This window comes from Lycium barbarum, chromosome 9 (assembly GCF_019175385.1).
Source record: "Lycium barbarum isolate Lr01 chromosome 9, ASM1917538v2, whole genome shotgun sequence".
In the NCBI taxonomy this organism is placed as follows: Eukaryota; Viridiplantae; Streptophyta; class Magnoliopsida; order Solanales; family Solanaceae; genus Lycium; species Lycium barbarum.
The window spans coordinates 27,681,377-27,698,008 of NC_083345.1; the positions used below are offsets into that span (position 1 = coordinate 27,681,377).

A 16,632-nucleotide genomic window follows, 5' to 3' on the forward strand; every position below is an offset into this window, starting at 1 on the left:
TTTATGTGCCGCCAAAAAACTACGTACTTGTTATGGGGGTAAAAATTACATTTTTTTGTGCAGATTGCCCTTCAAGAGCATAGGTCTTTAGTTTTTGCCCTCGCCTAATACCCCAAAGTTCTGCATTCGAACTCCAGCTTAATTAAAAAAAAATCACAAGGCAGAGTTTTGCATGCCTCAGGTAGAATTTTGAATGCAAAGCTCTACCTGCAGGCAGAGTTTTTGCATGCAAAACTCTACCTCACATGCAAAACTCTGCCTGCAGGTAGAGTTTTGCATTCAGGTATAAGGCAAAATTATGTCTTAATATATAATTTTGGCTAGAGGTGAGCGTTTTATCAAACTTCGGTTTCGATTTTTTGAAGGTGAACACCGAACCAGTTCGGTTCTTTCGGTTTCGATTTTTTGAAGTTCGGTTTCAATTTTTTCAATACGTGTTTTTTGATATGATATTAGAAGTGATTCCATTTACACTAATTCATATTCTCAAAAGCAATAAAACATAAAACTGATAAATTGAAATCAAAATCAAATAAACCGGATACACAAGAACAAAAACCATAACCATGATATAGGATTACTAGGTGTTATATAAATACAGTAAGAATAACTAAGAAAACACGTAAAGGACATACATTAATCCTAAAGACACGTCCTAGTCACCTTTCTTTGTTAAGGATATTTGATTTTCTCAACTAAAGTGGAAAATTAGGGATACAAAAGTAAAAGAGGGCTTGTTACAATTGAGTTTTTTTTGGGGGCTTAAATTTAATGGCCCTGGACTATTTTAATTTTTTTGGGTAATGTATTAAATTTCGATGGGCGTTCGGTTCGGCTATTTCGGTTTCGATTTTTTGAAGGTGGACACCGAATACCAAACCAAACTAGTTCTGTTCGGTTCTTTTAGTTTCAGTTTTTTTAAGTTCGGTTTGGTTCGGTCCGATTTTTCGATTTTCGGTATTTATGCCCAACCCTAATTTTGACATGCGTGGAGGCAAAACTCTATCTTAAGGTAGATTTTTGGCATGCCTAAAGGCAAAGGTAGTTTTGGTATGCCTAAAGGCAAAGGTAGAGTTTGACTGCAAACTCTACCCTAAAGGAGAGTTTCAAACTCTGCCTTACAAATCCAAACTCTACCTTGTGATTTTTTTTTTAAATTTTTGACTGAACAGGGGGTTTCTAAGTCTATAACCTCATTCTCAACGAAATTCTACTTTAATAACGTCACTCGTTATATGCCAAGTTTGTTAATGACTCATTCTTTCCAATATTAAGAGGTGTAGTTTCAAAAATAGAATAATAACACGGTTATGCTTAATGAATGAAATAAAAAAAAAAGAGCAATTATATGAAACCACAAGAAGTAAAGGTTGAGAATGAAAAGAAAGGAAATGAAAAATAAAAATACATTTTAAAAAATAAAATAATTAAAAAGTAAAAATAAAAAATAAATTAAAATAATAGAAATAAAAAATAAAAAGAAATTAAAATAAATAAACTAAAAAGTAACCCTAATAATTATACCCAATTCTCAACCCCCTTTGAGAATTGAAGAGTGTACACGCTCTCAATTATACTCAATTCTCATCCAAATGTGTAATTACTTGATCAAACAAACAGATGAAATTGTGTAATTGCAACCAATTCCAATTTCCAAACAGGCCCTAAAGACCAGCCCAAAATAAGCCATTCCTGCTAATTGCCCTAAAAATTAAAGACTAGCGCAAAACAGGAGCAGAAGTGGCGGTGGCCCAAAATTCATCATTGTTGGGCTTCGAATTTTTTCCAAAGTTGGCTTTGTACCGCCTGACCCAATCTACTCAACGCAACAAGAAGCGGCTAAATGCGTTTTGTGTAGCAAGAGCAAGTACCAGTGTTTCCAACAAACAATGGCGGAACAAAATTTGCGAATTCACACCTTCGCCGATATTCCATCACCCGAGATATTTTCTTCTCAAATCGAACCCAAAAACGTTCCAGCGGTAAATTCTCTAACAGAAAAAAATATACATACATATATTTGTTTGTTGCTGGTTTCCTCAACATTGTATATTTTGGTTTAGGTCTTCAAGGGATGTATAAAGAATTGGAAGGCTTTCTCAAAATGGAACCCCTCGAACGGTGGCCTAATCTACTTGCAGGTTTTCTTTGCCCATGTTTTGAGTTTGTTACCTGGTTTAGCCCATATTTGTGTATAAACACCTTTTATACGTTTTTATTCAATGTTGATATATTATGTATAATGCTTTCCCCCCACGTATAATGATGTATAAGATTGTATAAACTGATAATATGGCTAATAGCGCAATATTTTATGTTAGGTTGTATATTCTGAAAATGTCGCCAATTATGCTGTTAGTAACCGCCTGATTCTGTTCAAAACATTAAGCTAACTAAAAAAAAAAGGATAATTAGAACAAGAAAATGAGGTGGATTGTTGGAATTTACACGCAACTTTTAACTGATGTGCCCTAATGAACTGTAGAGCTGCCCGGTGTTGAGGTTCAGAGTTTTGCGTATAATTGCAAATCGTTGAAACTGAAATTGTTTGCTTCCGATGAAGGTTTCAAGTGTTAATTTGAATTGAGAGAACATCAACTGCTTTTGTTGTTTGATCTACTGTTTATGAAAGTGAAATCATTTAGCTTTTAGCATCTGGCCTTGTTGTACAAAAGCATTAATTAAAAATTGAAAAACTAGAAAAAAAGAGGACACAAAAGGAAAAGTATCTGTATTGTTCTTAATGTCCATATCAATGTAATTAGTGGTCAACGAAGTGGGCTGAGCTCAGGTTCGAATCCCAGTAGAGCAGAGACAAAAAACACTAGGTGATTTCTTCCCATCTGTCCTAGCCTTGGTGGACAGAGTTACCTGGTACCTGTTGCTTGTGGGAGGTGACAGGTATCCCGTGGAATTAGTCCGGGTGCATGCAAGCTGGCCCGAACACCACAGTTATCAATTTAAAAAAGCTTGAAATTCTCTCAATCCCTGGAACCAGTCTGTTTGCTTAGTCAAATAATAAACTGAGTCCTCTCTCTCTCTCTCGCATTTCACTTATAAAGCATAGATGTACATGCAGAGAAGCTCGAGAGCTTGAGTGGCAAGAAACAAGTGATCGGATTGGAAGATAATTATTTTTTTAATTGAATGTTTTAAGTTATATTCTCAAAGACCAGACAAGATTCGTATTGCTGAAACTTAGCATACATCTCCTCCTCCTAAACTCTTTCTAAAGGTCATTATAATGAAATTATATCAGATATATGTCTATAACATGAAGTTATGCCAAGAGAAAGACTTGCATATTAGTAAAGGAGGAAAACATCGGATATGTGAAATCTGAATAAGTAAATTACTTTTTCTTCATAAGACTTAACATACTTGAGATGATTCTGGGACTATTGAAGGATTCTATGAAACCCATCAAATCTATTAACAGGTTGAGACTTGTCTCGCGCTGATGATTTTATCTGTTCATACTGATTTTCCTGTCATCAAACGCCCTTCTCCTCTGCTCTTCGCTCGGTCCCTGTCGTTTAATAGATAGCATGTGCGATAGCCCTCCTTCACCTGTTTCTTTTCGGTTTGGAGAACTTCCAAAAGTTGTAAGCTGATCCACAAGCTGATAAACACTTCCCATGGTTTACTTGCAAAAATACAGTGCTGTGGGAGGTGGAAACCTCTTCACTTTCCTCTTTATGCATGAACGAGCTGACATATATTTACTTCTTCTCTGTCAGGCTCTTGCAGATAGGAACCTTAAATGCTTAAATTGATCCTATCCACGGTTAATTGTGCATGAATTGTTGGAGCAAACTTAAATAAGATCAATAATTTATTATGGAGTGACTAGAAGAAGCAAAGAGACAAACTTCAAAGTCATTTTCGAATAATTAATGCTGAAAGAGTGAAAGATAAATGATTATTTGCATAATAGAGGAGCTTTTCTATGCTATTCCCCCTTTTCCAAATTATCTGATACACTTTTCTTTTTAGTCTGTCCCAAAAAGAATGATACATTTCTATACTTGGAAATAATTTAATTTAAACTTATGTTTCTACCCTTAATGAGATGATTTACAGCCACACAAATATCTAGGAGTGTTCATGGTCCGGTTTGCCTCGGTTTTTGGTTAAAACCAATCAAACCAATTAAGTCGGTTTTTTCTAATATTCAAACCAAACCAAACCAAACCAAACCAAACCATCATAGTATAAATTCTATCGGTTTCGATTTTGTTGGTTTTACCGGTGTGGTTCGGTTTTTGCGATTTTTTTTCGGATTTTAAGAATGTATTAATACAAAGAACCTTTGAATCAAATGGTAACTAAATACGGCTTTGACCGTGATCCATTCAAATCTAAGAATCTTCTTAATTAATTCATTAACTTTATTTAGGTGTAGGCCTATGGCTTGGGTATAGGAATTACAGAAACATAACATCTACGTTTCATGATTCTAGTTACCTCCCTACATATAGCCTTTTGATATTACGCAGCCCCTCAGGAATTTTTGTTATCTAGACTCATCGTGTTTATGAAGCATTGAGAAGAAAACACAGAAGTTAAAACAGAAAATGATAAACAGAAAGACAAAGTCATCTCCAATTGCCATTTTCTTCCCTTTAATTTGTTACGGATAAAATGCTAGCTTATCAGTAGTAATTCAGATGGCATGTAAATGAAGAAATCGTAAAACTGAATAAGGCGAAAATTCTAGTTTACCTTTAGCAAATTTCTTTTTATTTTACCTTAAACTGAAATGGGCTACACTTTTCTTTCTAATTATTTGAATTTGTATTGGACTTGGAATGAGCCAAATTATATATATATATATATATATATATATATATAGAAATATAATATTTTAAATATGTATGTATCTTTCGGTTTGGTTCGGTTTTGGTTCGGGTTTTTTTTGGTTTAACACCAAACCAAACCAAATGTTATCGGTTTTTTAAAATTTAAAACCAAATCAAGTCAAACCAAACTGGTTTTCGATTTATTAAGTAGGTTTGACTGGGTTTACCGGTTTGGATCGGTTTTTCGGTCTCATTTGAACACCCCTACAAATATCTATGGCTTGTTTTAGACCACAAGTTTCAAAAGTCTTCATTTCTTTCTAAAACTCTGTGCCTAGTCAAACTATATCACATAAATCGGGACGGAGGGAGTATTTCTTATTAGCTTTCTGGGCTTGTACGGGGCTCCGGGCCAGCTACGGGAGGATTTAGATCATTGTATGGGGGTTCCCGGGAACCCCAAATACGTTCGCGCGGATCCGATTTTTGTATTGAAAATTCAGTGATCATATAAAAAATACAACTTGGGAACCTATTAACAAAGTGTGTTGTTGGTCTAGTGGCAGAGAAGGAACCCTTTAAGCTTTGCTTCTCTTGGTCAAGGGTTCAAATCAGAGGCGGATCTACAGCCTGGTGAGGGTGTTCACCCGAACACCCTCAGGCCTCGGCAAAAAATTACACACTAAATATAAGGTATTTTTGTATTTTTTATGCACATATATAGATTTGGAATACCCTGAACACAAGAGTAGGGGTTGGTTCAGTGGTTTAGGGGGTTCAAAATTCACGTTGAGGTTCCAAGTTCAAACCTCTGTGGGATTTCACTGGGCTGTTGTTGTTGTTGTTGTTGTTGTTCCAAGTTCAAACCTCAGGCACTATATTTTTATTTTTCGAACCTCTCAGTGAAAATCCTAGATCCGCCAGTTTCAAATCCCCTTGGTCACCATGCAAGGAAAGAAAGGAATTCAAGACATTTTGAGGATCCTAGCACTTCCATTCAAAAAAATCAGAATGGATTGTCTTGATTTGTTCTTTTTTTGGTGTTAATAGAATTTGAGGGGGGATATAGGAGAATTGGTAGACTTAATTGGCAATGTATAAGTTTTAGCTTTTGAATAGGGGCACTGACTTTTTGCTGTAAGTATGATGCTGTAAAGTTCTTAACTTAACATTTTTTAGGTGTTAAGTTATGGACAAATGGTTACCTTTGACTCAAAAAAATGTAAGCTTTTGTTTTGTCTTTTTTTCTTCTTTCATTTGAAATGGATGGGAACCACAAACTTAAAATCCTGGATCCGCCTCTGCCTACACGCACCTCAACTAATTCCACGGGTTACCTGCTACCTCTCACCAGCACAGGTACCGGGTAACTCTATCCACCAATACTTGGACAGATGGGAAGAAATCACTTAGGGTTTTTTGTCTCCGCTGAGAATTGAGCTTGAGACGTTATGGTTCGACCCACTTTATTAACCACGAGGCCACATCCTTGGGTGCAAAAAGTGTTTCATTCTCTTCAGCAGTATTCTTTTTGGATGTGCTAGATGCCTCATCTGTACAATGCATCGGAAGAAGGAAAGTTCTTAATCACATTCTGTTCTCCTGAAAGGTAATTACTGGAACTTCTACATTATCAAAAAAAAAGAGGAAAAAAAAGAAAAAGGAAATAACTTGAAAAGTTTTTCTGCCTTGGAGATTCATGAAGCAGATGCTAGTGACGCTACACTTGTCTGATAGGTTTAAATCTTTCACATAACATTTTATGAGACTTTAACTGGATTCCATGCTCACACAGTTTTTGTACAGGACAGTAAAATGCAATCATGTGAATGAAGAGTAGTATTTATGAAATTCATATACTCCACATATATTTCTAAGACAATAGTGACTGATGTGCTTTCTCTGGAACTTCCATTTACTTATTGTAGGAACGTGTAGGCTCAGTAGTCGTGGAAGCTATGCTGTCCAGATCTGCACCAGTCTTTTATGGTGATATTAGAAGTCATGAAAGGGTAAGTCTTTTGTTGTTAGATATTTTAAGAGCATGAAATGCAAACATCGTACTCATGAATGATTTGGTTCAGCCGACCCTTTAACTTATATCGCCCTCCTCTTCAGGTCCCATTGAGCTTCTCTACCTTTATCAAATATTGCTTGTGCCTAATGGAGAATAGGGATGGAAGGCGAGATGATCTTTTGGAATCTCAGAAGCATAGTCTTGCAGTATTTGACGCTGAGCAAACTGCTTTACTTTTTGGAGAAGCTCCTCAGCAATTTTATTTAGCACAGGTGACATTTTCGTTGGCGACAGGATATTGGGATGTGCCAATGGCTTGTGTTCTTTTAATATCTTGGCCTGATGATGACTGAGTAGTCTCATTGCTTTCTTTCTAGTGAAGGCTACTAATCCTGGATAAAATATTTTCTTGTTCAGGTACCAATTCTGAATTTTGAGAAAGAGGAACACATGCAACTGGAGTGCCTTGGAGAAGATATTAAAACGGTGTGAGAATGAATGCATTCCCTCTGCCTGATCAACCCTTTGCTTTCTGGGTGCAGTATTTCAATTTAACTGACATGTAAAGCTCTACGTTGCAGCCTGTACCTTTGGAGACCAAAAGCCTGGCTTCTGTTAATTTGTGGATGAACAGCATGAAGGCTAGATCTAGCACACACTACGATCCGCACCACAACCTCTTATGCATAGTATCTGGATGCAAGGAAGGTCAGATATTTCTGTATTTTACTGGAAAAAAGGTTCATTATCATGCTATGGTATTCCTTCTTGTGGGAGCAATACCAGCACTGTCTGTCTGTCTGTCTGTTTGTCTTTCTTTCTTTCTCTCGCTCTCCTGAGGGTTGATGCGTGGACGGAAACAGATTAGCTATGTCAGTTTACTTCTTGGTGGAATATTCTGTGCTACCTTGCGTTTCTGGGAGTTACAGATTGTAGTTTTAAAGAAGAAATCAAGAAAATAGGAAGATAATGGGCCCTTTTATTTGTTATCCAAAATAAGGATTACCTCTGGCTATTTGTTCTTGCCTGCTAGTTACAAGTACAGAAGTACTAGTCGAAGCTACAAAATTGTCAGTTTTAAGGATCTGGTTTTGATTTTATGGGTATTAATTATCCAAAATAAAGGCTGCCTCTGCCTGTTTGTTCTTGCCTACTAGGTACCATTACTAGCAGGGGCTACCACAGTTATCCATTACATTATGATCCGTTAGCAATGAACTATTTTTTTTCCCTCTTGTCTGTTTTGTTTGTATATCAACTACACCATAATATTTCCTTCCTGAGACTTTGTTGGATTATTCAAACTTAATCAAAAGTTTTATTTGGTTGGCAGTTACTTTATGGCCACCTTCTGCAACTCCTTACTTATATCCACTACCTCTGTATGGGGAGGCCTCAAATCACAGGTATTCAATTTCCTATGTGTAATCTATAAGTACTTTTTGTGCACTTTTCGTTTATGGATTAGCCATAACATGGACAATTCAGATGCATGCCAATTTGCAACTTTTATTCTTTGTTTCCTTGCAGCTCTGTTACTTTAGAAGAACCAGATCTTTCAGTCTACCCAAGGGCAGCATGCCTAAATGGCTTTTCGCAAAAGGTTGTTCTTCATGCTGGTGATGCCCTGTTCATTCCTGAAGGATGGTAAGATATTACCCGGTCTTGTTTGTTGCTTAAATATGCATGATACGTTTGTTTCGTCTTTTCCCTCTCTCTGAATATTGTAAGCCTGCATTTCTCTGGATATGGATTATATCATAAAAAAAGTGTTCATGCTATATGGTCTTAACTGGTCTAGGGAAGGAAATGTTCATCTAAATCCATGGCATAAGTTCTGAGGCCAAGATGGGACTTTTGAATTTCTAGTACAAAAAACGTACAATTTTGACAATATTCACAAGATAATAACTTATTTTATGTCTGCTACAATTCTAGATTACTCATTTTCGATAATTTCTCTGTTGCATCAGCCACATGTGTCCTGTAATGCTTCCTTGGATTTTTGTGTGTCTGCATGTTCTGAGGTTCCAATTTGTAGTTTGTACCTACTTATTCTGTCAATTAAGAACTGGAAATATTAATAGTACTATTTGATGAACCTTGAAAGTACTGGAATAGTGGAGTAGTAATTCTATTGAAGTGCTTTCCTACAGAAGCATAAGTTGCACCGAGTGTTCCCCATTGCTTTTCAGCATGTTCTGTAAATTACTCCAACAGTTACACCTGGATTTCTGGCAGATTACTGGGGATGCGATTGATTTTAATCATAGAATGATTTTGTTCTTCAAAAAAGATGTATTATATCTTTTGTTTACACTATTGTTGGAGATGGAAGCAGTATATACTGTGGAAAACTCTCCAATGTAACCGCATGTCTTCAGATGTTTTTTCTTTTGAGAAGGAACCATTTGTCAGATGTTGGTCGCTAGATCTATCAACTCATTCTGGATGATGTGTATACGTAGTTGTGTTGCAGCCATTTTAACTTTCTCCTCTTTCTTTATCAATTATTGAATATGCCCAGTCATTAGCGTTGATTCTCTAGGTTTCATCAAGTGGATAGTGAAGTTTTAACCATTGCTGTTAACTTTTGGTGGCGGTCCATGACAATAGCTGGCATGTCGGAGCATATGGATGCATATTATTTGCGTAGAATATTAAAAAGGTAAGTTTTGTCCCCTCATCTCCTAGTTTGATCAGATTTATTTTTGTCTTTTCTGTGTTGTTCACGAAGAACAATAGACTAACAATTGTGCCCATTGGTGCTCTTTCACCTCTTCGCTGGAAACTGAAGATTGACTGATAAGGAAATGGTTAGTTTTCCTAATCTCTATGTATCGTTTTTGAATTATGTGAATTCAAAAGTTTATTATTTCAGTGACAGAACACTTATATTAGTCTTTGTCACGTCACTTCATGTGCGACACAGATTATTTTACTTTAGCCGAAGCACATGGGAATTCATTGATGATGAATGACGATGAGACTCGAATCTGGGACCTTTACTTGCATTTATTCTATATTAAGTTTTGGAAGTACATCATCTAAAAGTTTGAACTGTTAACAGGAAGTATTTTTATTTATTTCTAATAAGGGAACAAGTTCAAACTTGCCCCTCAACTATTCACTTTCACTTAACTACGCCCTCCTGTAGAAGTTGCCAACAAAAACACCCTCGCCGTTATAAAAATAGACCATTTGGGCTTTCACCTAACTCACCAATCGGAATCCTTGTTTGTATTCACCATCCTCCATGTAAACTGGCACATATCATCGAACATTGATTTGACTCGATTCTGTTGCCCGTAGATTCATCTCATTTTGTACAATTTGTCTCACTGGCATTTTGTATATTGGGTCATAATGTGTCGCAGCTAGCTTATGTGCCAATTTGACCATTATTAGTCGATAATACGATTTCTTCCACTTCTTATCACAAAGATTAAAGGTCATTTCTTCAAATTGCTCTTCATTTCTAACTTCATACTCCATAGCATTCACGGTAGCTTCGTCTATGTTACCTACCAAATAAAAGGCCCGTTCAGAAAGACCATCTGATTCTCCGGAAAAGGATCAATTGAAATCCTCTAATTGTTGGAATTTGTTTCTTTTTATGCCTTACTTTCTCACCACATTTCCCCCCTACAGCCAACTAACGTCCTCTACTCCAGTACACAGCACACATCACTCTTTGCTTAATTAAATTTAGTAAGTTTTTAGCAAATTTACCTTTCATAAAAAATTAGGCTGCAACCTCTTTACCTTTGCCTTCTTTTCTTGCATTTGATCTCTTCTTCTCTGCATTTGTTGTTTCCTTCCGTCAGCCATCTGTTTCTTTCCTTCTTCTTTTTCGTTATCCCCTTGCTTGGTTATATATGTTCTCATTGGGGCCTCGAAGATGACATGCTATTTTTGTTGTCCCCTTCAGTGGGATTGACTCAAGAAATTCCTCCAAATTTTCTCCATCTTTGGCTCGCCCCCCGAGAACATGCGGATGAGGGTAAGCTTACAATCTTCAATAATCTTGGCGAATTAATCCTGAGCTGAAAAAAGAACATGGCGGGGTTTACCCATGTGTTCCTTTTTTGATTTCAATCAACTTGAAATTTGAGCTCTCAGGCAGATTCACCTTGACAAGTGCAGCAAATGAGGGCTAGGGGGCTTCATTGTAGTCTGAGCAGGTCTAGTAGAGTACTGTATTCTTGTTTTTGTTGTTGGGTGATGGTCGAATTTTGTGGTCGGTGAGCTGGGTTGTTTTGTCCTGCTGAATTTTGTTGATTAGAGCTGGATTTGATCTGGAGATGTTTCGAGTTGGTGGAATGGTTTGAATTGGTCAAAAATGGCTGGGTGCTGCTTTTTTTTGGGGGGGGGGGGGCGGGGGTCATCTGAGACTGTTTGGGCTAGATTTGGTAGGGTGGGTGGGGCCGGGTGTGTGTCATCCATCTGTTCTGACGTGTCAACATACTAGGAGGATAGTTAATGCCAACAAGGATCTTGTTTGATGAGTTGGAGACAAAAGGCATAAATGGTCACTTTCATAACGGGGATGGTGCATGACATCATCTTACGGAGGGCATAGTTAAGTGGAAGTCAATAGTTGAAGGGCAAATTTGGACCATCATTTTGGAAGCAATAGTGTCAAGTTTCGGTACTTCATTTCTAGGGTGCAGAGTAGATTATGTTATTCCAGAATTAGATGAATCATTCATCTTTGTGTTTGACACAAGTTCATGTTCAATGATTTGATTGCCATGAAAAGAGATGAACAGTATAGTACCATATATTGTTAGATTAAACCGGTTGCAAGTGAGAAGTAATAAATTAAGCCTTTCTTCGACTTTAACTCCAATGGCCAGATGTTGGTCAAACAAAGGAATAAATAAAACCAGAACTTTGATTGGTACTTTGGTGGTTAAGACTTCAAAGAAATATTCAAGCATTAACTTCATCAAAAAAGAAATATTCAAGCATTAAAGATCCATCTGGATAAATATGAAATGCGTAATGCGAGGAGGACAGGATAAGCAAAAGAAAACTTTGATGAATTGTAATAAGATAGTAGGCATGAGGTATTAACATGGTCTCAGACTATTGTCTGCCATGTTATCTGAAGTCACAGATATGATATGAGAACTTCTCAAATCATATAAAGATTACAGCCGATATCTTCAAGTAATGTGGGAATCTAACAAACAACAAGAAACTTTCAAGTGAGGAAGAGCTGTTTGGTAACATTTGAATGCAGTTGGTGATAATAGAGGCTGATAAAGACTATGATTAAAGATGGATTAAAGGAAGCAATTCTTTCAACTTCAAAACAATTGATGTAGTATTATCATTTCTTCTGAGAAATGGTGGCTTTCTTAGAAAAAAATTTGGTTGTACTTTTAATTGGACTGAATTGTTAATGCAAAAGATGGATTTACCATGTTGTTGCATAATAAGTATATATGTGATTATTTTCATCTCTCCCTCTTTGGTGACCAGGACAGAATAAGATGCTGCATTTTCCTTCAGGTAGCATGGATGAAACTATGAGTTATACTACTTCCCAGCCTAATAATGCATATAAAGGTAAATCATTTTCTCTATTTACCAGCTTTCGGTTTTCACTTTTGGGTGTTCGTTAATACCTATATAGAAGAAAGTTTTTGATGTATATATGCTAGTCCTGTGCTCTGAGTACTGTTCTTCTATTCACTAGATCACGGATACCAGGGAATCAGCACGAATTGTGGCAAAAAAAGTTCAAATGATGAGCTTAGGTCGAAAGTGATCCTAAAAGATTTGGAGCCTAGTGCATCACAGTCTCTGAATGAACTTATTTCGTTGGTTCATGACCGTCTCAATCCAAGCAAGCTGACGGGATCTACAGATAATTCATCTGCTGGGAAGAATGATGAGACAAATAAAAGCAAAGAGGAGTCATGTGGCATCAACGATGATCCAGTTGCTAATCTTATTTTGACTCTTCATCCACTTACAATCCACAGTGTCTTTCTTGCAATGGCGGTGAGTTCGTTCTTAACAATAGTTTTGATGAATCTTGGTTATCTTGGGCCCAATTTTATTTTTCTTAATAACTTCTTCTCTTTCCTTTCGACGTGACTATATTTATGTTTTCTCTGCATCTTTTAATCACCAAAGGAGATGCATACACTATAGTCCAACTGGGTAAGACAAAACGGTTGAGATGCTGTTATGTTTCTTTGGGGTGAAAAGTAGGGGGAAGGCTTGTAAGTGGAACCATCTTATTGGCAGATTGTATGATTATTGGTTATTTCATTAGCATGCAATAGTACCAATGCTATAATTTAAGTTCTATTGTTAGACTTTTTTGCAAGCTTAATTGTGTTTGCATCCAGATCATAAACTTTCTATGGGTTTTGTCTTAAAGCTCCCACATAAGTAGGCTGGATTCGTCGGTGTGTATTAAAATCAAAATTGGTGGAATCTATCTTTAGCTATATTGGACAAATATTTCCTGCCCTTACTTGATGAGTGAGCCCTTATCCCTTAAATGCTTTAGCATCTGGAAGGTTGGACAAACTTTTGGAGTATGCGGTTTGTTTTCTCATGGTTTGTTTTTATCTTGCTCCTTTTTTCCTGAGACTACTTTGTTTTTTCTAGTCAGCTGTTGTTTTATTAAGGGTTTCTCACTGCGTTATTCATCTCAATCCCTTCAGCTCTCCGTGGTAGTTTCCTTTTTTCCCCTTCATTGCTTTAATGAAGCTAACTTCTCATTTCAGAAATTTTTTCCAAGAACATTAGAGGCCTTGGTGTTGCATGGACTCACTCCTGTTGGATCAGAGATCCTCACTCGAAAATTTGAAGAGATGGATCAGCTAATTTCAGGAGAAGACCAGTACGTTTCATCTGCATGCGTTTCTATGACTATAAAATTTCTATTGCTTTTAATATCCCATTTAACTATGATGTGTACAGGAACCAATTCTACCAGATCCTTTATGGCGTGTTTGATGACCAGTCTGCGGCTATGGATGCACTTCTGAATGGCAAGGAGTTATTTGCTCGTCAGGTGCGACTATTAAATCCTTATCGTTATGTGCTACGTATCTGCTATTCAACTCTTACATTCTTTTTTGAGAAGATATTCAACTTTACATGCAGACTGTCACTTTGATTATTAAGGTATCCGTATTTCCTGGTGAAAGGAATGAAATCTATATTTATTCTCATCTATGTTGTTTTTCCTTTACGTTGATATGAATAAATATCATTGTTGGACTATTCATGTGTGTTATTTATTTATGGACCTGTACACACTGCATGAAGCAAAATGTCGTTTATTTTCTAGCGTCAACTTCATTTTTCTCTTACTTGTGTATTTGTATGTCACGTCAATGCCAACTGTTAAGGCTGGGTTTACTTCAAGAGTTCTCGTCATTAGTCACTGTAGCATGGGGAAGACTACAATGACTTAACCTTGCTTATCATGACATTTCAGGCATTTGAAAATGTGCTTGATCAGTACGTGGGAATTAATCTTGATGGACCAAAGCCACAAATCAAATAGATATCAACTGGCCCTTCAGTAAGAATATCGGCCCCTTTGGATTGGATGACCGACTTCTCCCTCTCCACCCTTTTCCTCTTCTTTTGGTAATGCACATATGATGCTGCTGTAACCTATATTACTGAGGTCCCTACTAATTTAGCTGTCATTTTATTGCGTGCTTTTATAGACTCACATAATTTCACATTGATATTTAGAATTCTTTCTGTTTGTATAGTATAATACCGATAGTATTTTGGATTTGGGAGTTGCGTTGTTTAGAAGCGATTTTTATCGAGGGAGATTCTTGATATGGCAGTTTCTGTTTTTTCTCTCCGCTCAAGTTGAATGTAAGATTGTTCTAGTATATTTCAGCGTGGTGTTGGGGCAGGAGGGAGGTTTTGCAAAAGGAGATGTTAAGTGGCTTCAAGATAGCTAATTGGCGATTCGCTTGCGTCAGTGAGTTAACAAGCTTCAAAATGTAGATTTGGCTCTCAACATAAAGAGAGTTTATGGGGGCAATACTTTATTAGGAATCATTCTTGACATTTTTGTCCAATTCATGTGAGAGTTGAGATAGCGCTCGCTATGATTATTTAGTACTTTTTTGTAATATATGGAGAAGCTAATATCTTTTTGACTCCAAAGCCAGGCAACTACTGATATAGTTCTTTCCTCCCATGTTATTTTGTTCTCTGTAAATCTTTAGCAGAAGGCAAAAGAAAGTTATGGATCATGCAGATTCTGGCGCTACTAAAGACCAAGTTGGAATTAGCCATGTATATGTGCCTTGATTTTTTCTTTGGAAACATGTGTCATATACCTTTACCTTTTGCATGGTACTTAGGGTTCTCTAGAAAAAAAAGCACTTGCATTGCATGGGGATTCGATGTTCAATGAAAAGAAACTATGGCATGGTAAAGAAGGTTTGGTAATTATTACTAGGTTTGTAAGGACGAAAGGAATAAAAGGTAAATGTTTAAAGATGGGATGGGTGGGGGGATAGAATAGAAGCTTTTATTTATATCTTGTTGTGACCTAGAGCAAAAGATGAAAAAAGAGAGTATCTTTTTTAGTAGGCAAATGGTATATAATTTACCTTAGACCTGCAACTTATATAACTTTCTAAAAGCTTGGATATACCATAATACCCTGTCACAACTTTTATTAATTCCTTAAGGCCCACTGATATATCTCCAGCTCCATGTGCCTTTGGACGCTGAATATACTTTTGTGGACACTAAACTGTTTTTTCCCAAATGGAATGTGATTCTTTCGAGCTTTTCTTTTGTGACGTTCATGTTTCCTCTTTACTGGGTATGTCTTATTATGAAGTGTTGAGATTCATTAATCCTCGTAGCTTATCATTAAAGCATCAAGTTCCTGCCATGTTTCAGTTGGATGTCATTATGTTTCCAGTGTTTAAACAAAGATGATGCACTTAGCAAAAAATAGAGAAATTCTTGGAGTCTGGAGTAGAATATATAGGAAGAGATAAAATTCGACGAGGCACTTGCTGCAAAATTAGATTCCAATTGATATTTGAGATAAAGATCTGCCCAAAAATGACTAGTTTTGCTTCGACTTGTTTGGTAGAATAGAATTTTCTCCTACTATGTCAACTATCCACAAAATTGGAGAACAAATATAATAACAACATACCTAGTGCATTGCCGCGAGTGGTGTCTAGGGCGGATAGAGTGTATGCAGGCCTTACCCTTGCTTTGTGGAGATAGAGAGACTGTTTCTGAAAGACCCTCGGCTCAAGTAATGGCATAACAAAATAATTTGAAAAGGAAAATACAAGAGTAAATAAGGCATTGAAAATAATAGGGAGAGCGTAACATAGCATACAAAGCGAAACAATGCAATAATTAAAGTACAAGAAACAACAGGTAATAACAGAGATGAAAAGCAAATATAAGATGTCTATTAAGTTTGTAATTGTAACAATTTGTTGTACCAGTTTAAGCTTAACTATAATCTATATTTCTTTTGATCTTGATATTGCTACAAAAAAAATAAAGCCACAATTGAAAAAGAAAAAAGGGAAAAGAGGTCGCAGTTTTGGATCTTTTTCCTCGCATGATTTCGAAGTTATTGTTTAGTGGTCATAGAAAACGTAATAATTTTCTTGTCAGAATTGAGGAGCTAAAATAGAAAGGGGTGTAGAGTGTGCTGCACAAAAATAAAGAAAAGAGTCTTGGATGGAAAAAAGAAAAGAATCCTAATGGAATTAATGTGCCCACAAAGAGCCTGAAAGAGTTTTATGAAGACATCATCTTTATGAAAAT

General features: G+C 36.5%; 1 protein-coding gene across 2 annotated transcripts; it reads left to right on the plus strand.

Annotated features, from left to right (window-relative positions):
- Positions 1-1,788: 1,788 nt before the first annotated feature.
- Positions 1,789-14,681, plus strand: LOC132610776 (lysine-specific demethylase JMJ31). Of its 2 annotated transcripts, XM_060325144.1 has the most exons (15): positions 1,789-1,982; positions 2,064-2,141; positions 6,731-6,814; positions 6,921-7,091; positions 7,237-7,305; positions 7,401-7,527; positions 8,153-8,225; positions 8,350-8,466; positions 9,368-9,487; positions 9,617-9,635; positions 12,315-12,396; positions 12,527-12,834; positions 13,572-13,687; positions 13,768-13,861; positions 14,291-14,681. In XM_060325144.1, exons 1-15 carry the CDS (start codon positions 1,890-1,892, stop codon positions 14,357-14,359), a joined length of 1,620 nt encoding a protein of 539 aa, XP_060181127.1. In that variant the 5' UTR covers positions 1,789-1,889; the 3' UTR covers positions 14,360-14,681. The 2 variants fall into 2 exon arrangements, with proteins under 2 accessions (XP_060181127.1, XP_060181128.1); XM_060325145.1 differs by lacking the exons at positions 1,789-1,982; positions 2,064-2,141 and adding an exon at positions 6,341-6,411.
- The last annotated feature ends 1,951 nt before the right edge of the window (positions 14,682-16,632 follow it).

What these genes read in the sequence shown, in the direction of transcription:
- LOC132610776 (XM_060325144.1), top strand. Translation starts at nt 1,890, where the DNA reads ATGGCGGAACAAAATTTGCGAATTCACACCTTCGCCGATATTCCATCA. An exon ending in ATATTAGAAGTCATGAAAGG is followed by an intron (nt 6,815 to 6,920) that starts GTAAGTCTTTTG and finishes CCTCCTCTTCAG; the next exon opens with GTCCCATTGAGCTTCTCTAC. An exon ending in AGGAGTTATTTGCTCGTCAG is followed by an intron (nt 13,862 to 14,290) that starts GTGCGACTATTA and finishes ATGACATTTCAG; the next exon opens with GCATTTGAAAATGTGCTTGA.